The sequence below is a fragment of the Leishmania donovani genome, chromosome 14 (assembly GCF_000227135.1).
Source record: "Leishmania donovani BPK282A1 complete genome, chromosome 14".
Taxonomy (NCBI): domain Eukaryota; phylum Euglenozoa; class Kinetoplastea; order Trypanosomatida; family Trypanosomatidae; genus Leishmania; species Leishmania donovani.
The window spans coordinates 109,583-116,630 of NC_018241.1; the positions used below are offsets into that span (position 1 = coordinate 109,583).

At 61.9% G+C, this 7,048-nt stretch overlaps 2 protein-coding genes across 2 annotated transcripts; both read left to right on the forward strand.

Annotated features, from left to right (window-relative positions):
- Positions 1–1,083: 1,083 nt before the first annotated feature.
- LDBPK_140360 (hypothetical protein, conserved) lies at positions 1,084–4,209 on the forward strand (the record flags this gene model as incomplete). Its single annotated transcript, XM_003859360.1, has 1 exon — positions 1,084–4,209. The coding sequence occupies one exon, from the start codon at positions 1,084–1,086 to the stop codon at positions 4,207–4,209; it is 3,126 nt and encodes a 1,041-aa protein (XP_003859408.1).
- Positions 4,210–5,556: 1,347 nt separating this feature from the next.
- Positions 5,557–7,047, forward strand: LDBPK_140370 (hypothetical protein, conserved; the record flags this gene model as incomplete). The annotated part of the gene is made up of 1 exon (XM_003859361.1): positions 5,557–7,047. A coding segment is annotated over one exon (1,491 nt), but the record flags the coding sequence as incomplete, so codon positions are not given.
- Between the last annotated feature and the right edge of the window lies 1 nt (position 7,048).

Consider the following 7,048-nt stretch of genomic DNA (forward strand, 5'->3'; position numbering starts at 1 on the left):
GGTGGTGGGTGGGGCTTGAGGCAGGGGCTGTGCTCAGATGACTGTGTCTGCGCACAGCCGTAGCGACGTGCCTGCCGCTGCTTCAGTTCACGCGCCTGAGGTCTGTGCCAGGGCCCGGGCCAGAGGGAGGGTAGAGTGCTGTGTAGCGCGTGCTCTACGGTCAGAGAATGGTCACGTTGAACAAGGCAGGAAAGCTCGCCTCGTCTCGTTCTCGGCTTCCTTTTCTCTGTCCCTGTGTGGCTGTGGGTGCATCTGCACCGGCACGCGCGTCGGGATGGCTTGGAGGCCAGGCATGGGGCGAGGTTGGCTGGGCAGAGGGGAGGAGAAAGAAGGATGAGTAAGCGCTCACACAGTGCGCACTGGAAGTCCTCACACGGTCTTTGTTGCCAAAATGCAGGAAAATGAAAAACAAACGGGACGCATCGGCGGCTGGCTGGATGCGCACGCGCATGTCTCCCTCGCTGACCACCACCACCACCATCCCAACGCATACACACTTACACTTGAGAGCGCGATAGCCGCTGCTAGGAGAGGAAGAGAAAAGAGAGGAAACGCATCCGGCAGTATTTGGCGGCGCGGCAGTTGGTGGGGGCGCAGCGTCAGTGACCGCCACTAGCGCGGCGGCAAAGGGGAAGTAGCGGGGGGCTCTCGATGGCCGGCGAGCAGCAAGACAGGTGTGTTGCCAGGTCTGAGCTCGCTAGCGCGGTCATTGCCTTCGACCTCTACCGCTGCCAGGGTTGAGATGCATACTCTACCCTATTCCTCGGTCTGGCTGGTCTACACCTCCTTTGTTGTCATTATCATGGTTTGCGGCTGTACGATGTGTTGGTGTTGGTGGTGGTGGTGGTGCACCCACCATCGTTGAGTACCACCCACACGCGTGCACACATATCCGCGCGCAGTGGGCGTACCATACAGCCCCTGCAAGTCCCTCCCTTCCCCCCCACCCCTTTTTTCACTTCCCCGGCGGCGGTGGGCACACGCACACACGCACAGATTATATATATATATATATATATATACAGTAAGACTCATAGAGAGGTGAGGAAGGGAGGGAGATACGCGCAGGTTTTGAGGCCCGCAATGGAATGTCCACTGTCACGCGTGCCCTTTGCCAGCATCGTGGTGGAAGAGGAAGACGGTGACGACGTGGGCGTTGCGGAGACGCCCCAAGTCGAGGCAGGGCGCACGGGCGATGTTCTAACCTGCGAAGTGGATGCGGTGCAGCAGCAGCCCCAGCAGCACCGTGTTCACTTCGCTGCCTTGCGTGCCTCGAAAGCAGGAGTCGTGCACGCGGTGCAGGATGCCGCCCCAGCGTGGCACGAGCGTGCGGCATCTCCGGTCAGCAACAGCAGCCGTACTGGCAGCAGCGGCCAGGTGACACATGGACTTCGACTCGCACTCAGCGGTGCTACCGCCGTGGCTGCCGCGAGTTCAAGCACGCACAGCTCCTACTCGGAGAGCAAGGGCACGGTGTCTTTCAGCCGCACTCTGCATCTGAGATCGACTGCAGGGCCGCCGCAAGCGACTACCAAGACACCAGCTCAGCCCTCACCACAACGAGTGCCGCCCGATACGTCCTCATCACGGCGGAGAACGCTGAAGGACGGCGCTGAGGCTGAAGAGACTGTAACGCGCACAGCATCCTCGTCAAAGACGACAGCAGCAGCGAAAAATCGTAGTGCTGCTCGTGAGTCGCGCAGAAGCGGAGGCCACACCGACGAGTCGGCCTCGAGGCGTATCCATGCACGGCCAGTGCGGCAGTCTGCAGCCTCTGCCGCAGTAACAGCACCGCGCTCCGCTGCATCCGTGCCACCATCACCGCCTCTGGTATCTGCCTCACCGGAAGAAAGGGCAGCAGAGACACACCGGCTCGCGGTGCAGGCTGCCCGCCCCTCGAGCCTCTCCGTGTGCTTCGATTGGTGGATGTATCTGTGCTACTACGACACCCACGCACTCTTTACGTCGCAGACAACTGCCTTTGAGGTGCCGCTGCGTCCCGTCGCCGCCGCCAGTGCTAGCGTGTTCTACGCGGAGCTCACCCGCTGCTTTGCTGCGTGGCGCCGTCAGCACTGGGACTCGCTAGTGGTACTGCGCGACGTCGAGCCGGTCGATGCTGGTGCGCGTCGCCGTGGCACCGCTACGGCGACGCGCGTAGTGCGCGATCTGGCACTGCTCGAGTACGCCAGCGCGGTATGGTATGAGAGTCTGCGGGTGCAGCGGCTGATGGTGCAACTGCTGCTTTCTGGCAGCGATGGAAGCTGGTCATTTGATGTGGGATGCTTCGATGCCCTACTCACTGCCCTCGGGGCCCCGCCATCGGTGGAGTCGCCCCTGTGCCCTGCACCCCCGGGGCCTGCCACCGTCATGCCACCGTATCATGTGGCACGACCAGGTCCTCCCAGCGGGATGGCGGGCACCGCCGCCAACTCTCCCACCACTCTCGTTACGGTGACGCGCAAGGACGCCGCGGCGGGGCCGCTGCCAACAGACGGTCTCTCCATCCGCGTCCCTACTGCGACTCGCATGCTCTCGCTTCTGCACGTGCTTGATGTGTTGTGGAACACGCTGCCCACCTCCATCCCGTTCCGCATGCCCGTGTCGGAGATGGAGGCGCCTGGCTACTACCGCAGCACCCGTGACCCCGTGAGCCTCTGCCAGCTGTACGAGGAAGCTTTTTGTGGAATGACTGCACCGACGCACCGCGCGTGTGTGCGCCAGCGCGCACTCATTACCCGCCGGCTGCTGGAAGTGCAAGCGTATCCACCTAGTCGCATCGGCAGCGGGAACGCTGTAGGAGAGGAGGTGCAGTCCTGCTTTTTCAGCCCCACGCACCTGCGCGAACGGCTCACGACACTCAAGGCAAACTGCGTCGACTACAACGGCGGCGGGAGCGAGCTGAGCCGGCAAGCGAGTGCGCTGCTCAGTGCAGGTGTCAAGGCGCTGCGGGACTCGCAGGCCGAAGAAGACAGTCTGACGGCGTACCAGGTGCGAGAAGAAGCCCACGTGAGGGAGGCACCGCCCGCCGCATCAGACGAGCGTGCCGCACCGAAGCCGGGCACTGCAGGTGCGCGCTTTCTGGAGGACTTGCCGAGTTTGTTCCCTCCTAGCGAGGCGGCAGCCGTGGTGCCTCCCAACCTGCGACAGCCCCCTCCCATAGGCGAGCATACTGCCGACGTCAACAGTGCAAGCGGACATGGGGAAAGCAGCCGACACAGGCGCGTACTGCACCTCCGCTCAGCCAACCCGAACGATGTTGCATCCAGCATCTCGCCCTCCACCCCCAACCGGGACCTGAAAGACTTCTGGGTGCAGTGCGATGACTGCAACGCGTGGCACAAGCTAGCGACGCGCCTCGACCCGGTCCCTGACACGTGGACGTGCGGCTTTCTGGGACTCAGCTGCTCATCACGCAAGAAGAAGCACAAGGCGGGCAAGCGCACTCTCAAGAAGGCCACCACGGAAGGTAAGAAGCGGACAAAGGCGTCTGCGCAGCGACACCGTGGAGCCAGAGACGGTCCGAAAATCGACGGCACTGACGCAGCTCCAAACGCGGTCACGGCGGCACCACACAACCTCGGCGGGCAGGGCGACGACAGTGGCGGCGGTAGTGGTGAAGACGACGATGTACCGCTCGTAGATACGTTCCCGGTGGCGGTGGGGGCTGCTATGGTCGCCGCCACTGCAAAGCCGCTAAAGCGCCGGCGATCAACGCCACGGAAGTCGCGCACCATTCGCCAGGAGCCGAAGAAAGCGCGTGTGCTGCTGCCCACGCCGTCGTCCTCATCATCGTCATCGTCATCGTCATCGTCGTCGGGAAGCTCCTCCGACAACGACTCAAGCAGTAGTAGCAAGAGTAATAGCAGCGACTCTGAGCCTGACTCCGACTCTGGCCTCAGCGACGGCGGCAAAGGCAAGGCAGCCTCAGCGCAGCCTATCTCGCGTGCACCCCGGCAAGCAAAGTCGTTTACCGTCGCTACCCACAAACTTCCACGGAGCGCTGACGTGGCCAGCGCCATCGGCAAGTGTTCCCCCACCGCGGCGGCGGCTAAGGCGACTGGGACCGGCGCTTCTCATACGGCAAGCACGACGCTGCAGCAGCTGATGCAGGCGGTGGCAGAGCTAGAGGGTCGACCGCTACAGGATAGCCCGTTCGATCAGCTTGAAGAGATCAAGAGACTGGAGAAGCGACTCAGCGCCATGGACTGAGTGCACGCACTTCCATTTCTGCGCATGTGTGCACGCGTTTCTAGCCGCCCTCCCTCATCCCTCGTCCTTCTTCCCTATCGTTTGCCTCGGCGCACGGCTGACGCGTTGCACGCTGGCGTCGTCCCCTTAAGCAATGGCCAATACGCGGGCGTCAAACTACAAGAGGGAAGTAATGAAGGCAGCAGCGACAGCGGTGATCGCAATGCGGCGCTACTCGCGCTACCGCAGCCGCCGCCTCTTCACTCGTCTAGCATCGGAGGGCATGATGCGCGTCGTCCAGCGCAGATCGGTCTCCCACCACACCATAAGCCAAACCTCGAAAGGCAGGGAAAGTAAGCGTACGGGTATCCATGGTGCCCGCCCCCACCCATCCCATGTGATGCCGTGTGTAGAGCGTGAGGGAGGTCTCACCTCTTCTCAAGGTCACTCGGTGCGCGGCACCTCTCTCTCTGATTCCCCGTCCGCTCACCTCCGTGGGCACCGCATCCTCCAGCCAGCAAGCCTGCCTCCCCCCCCCCCGCTCACCCCTCCATCCCTAATCCTTCTCTTCGCTCTCTCGTCCCTCTTCTTCAGCTTCTATTTGAGGGGTGAGCCCGCTGTACTGCTTCGTTGCCATTCCTTGATCAGCAGCAGCAGGACGATACCATCCATACCCCTCCCCCACACACGCGAACACACACGCGCTTCACTGCGTTGCGAGTAAATGTGCGCTCTGCTTGATCTCTACCCTCTCGTTGCCAGAACCTGTCGTTAGCCTTTATTCGTGTCATCTATATTTATTTATTGGCGAGAAGGCACCCGCTGAACGCCATTGTGTGCGCCTGCCTTAGATACCCCCGCACACACACGCGCGCCGACACTAGATATTGCTCACCTACAACGATATACACATCTACACACACACATATATAGAGATAGGCTCACTCGCTCTCACGCAAATAGCAGCCAACGTGCGTCTTTGGGTGGATGGAGGAGAGGAGGGGGAGCGTGCGTGCGTAGTGATCAGCAGCAGAGAACGGCTCGCTTGCACAGCTGCTTGCTCGTTGTTGCCACTCTTTTCTTTTTCTCTTCTTCTTGGTGAATGCGAGTGGAACGGTCGGGCCTGCGCGCGCACGGGGCCGGACGCTCTCTGGCTCATCCAGACGGTTCTCGTGTTCCTGAGAAAACAACTGTACCTTCAAGAGCTTCGCTGGATGCCGACCTCCGGGTCATCATCATCACCACGATCGCCAGAAGCTCCGAAGGCGACACGCGCTCATCGACTCTGTGGCTGCGGCGCATCCGTGTACAACCAACCACTCACAGCACAAAATAAACAACCACCATACCTAGAGCAGCATCTCAACCATGCATAATGGGCACCATCGCAAAATCGATGGGCATCTCGACAGTATTGAAGACTATCTGCGTCGCATGGCGCGGCCACCACGGACACGATACGACCCACCTTCACTGCATCAGGTACCCCGCACCGCTTTCTTCCTCGTGAGTAGCAGCCATGAGGGCGGCCCTTCTTATCAGTCCGCCAACGAGCAGGCAGGGCTGCAGGCCAGCACGGCCTACAATATGCCGCCCTCTTGTGCCGGGCTGCTGTCAACTCCAGCGAGCACTTTGGCGGCTCCCCGAGCGATGCGAGACTCCACTGCAGTGAGAACAGCCGCAGCACACCATGCGGATCCCGCCTCAGCGCTGTTCACGGGCATTCGACCGCCGACCTCGTCGCTTACAAGGCTTCCACGTGCGCTGGCGGAGGCTGCACCCCCTCACACTGCTGCTCTTCTCTCTTCAAGAGCTAAATTTCCGTCCTTTTCGCAGCAAGAGACCACACACATGCACCGCCGTGGCTGCAGCAACGATAGCAGCAGCAGCACCAGTGCCAGCGAGACGGCACACGAGAAAGGTACGACGCCAGTGTCCAACTCCACCGCTGCGTCAAGCCTCCTCATACCAGCAGTGCGGCCGCCGCCGCTAGCGTCCCTTGAAGGCGCTGCTGCAGCCCGTGAGCAGGCAGCCGTGGTGTCCGCACGGCGTCGGAGCTATGGCCCGCGCAGCCCCTCGCCTTTTGCGTCCTCCCAGGACAAGAGCCGAGGTCGCAGCATGAGGGCCGTCTTGGAGGGGCTCGAGGAGCACCTACGAGCTTCACCTCTGCTATCGCGATCGCCACAACAAATGGATTCCGACCGTCACCCCGGCAGCAGCCGGCACCCTCACGAGCGCAGCAGTGTTCACCCAACGTCGCTGCCGCAGTGGGGGATCACCGAGCTGCCTCACTACAGAGAGGATGATTCGGCAGCCCGCGAAAGAGCTGTGCATATCATGGGGGATCTCGCCACGGCGACATCACCCATGGCAGATGATCATCTCTCGTCGCTGCTCTCTTCGCTGGGTGGCAGCCCAAATTCCTGTGAAACACCGTTTCGCCGTCGCCTCCGTCACCTCGACCATCTTCTCGGCGACGGTGCAGCGCACCGTGATGCCACCTCCACACCGCGGTCTTGCTACCGTCACGATGACATCTCTGCCTTGGCAGGCACATACGGTAGCAGCGAGCCCCGAGCCACTCGATGCCGTGACCCGCCCGCTGCGGAAGAATCTTTAACGAAGAGAAGGCTGCTGCCGGCGGAAAGCCGCACTGCGACAGGCACATTGGCGGTGCCGCCGATAGCACAGCCAACGAGCATGCCTTCAGTGTTCTACGCAAACGTGCCCGACGAGAAACCTCACCTCCGCCGAGCGTACACCGCGCGCCTCGAGACAGCCTCCGGCGCCGACGTGCCGACTCCCTCGCGTCTCGAGGCAGCCTCCGGCGCAGATGTTGCGACACCGCTGCGTCTCGAGG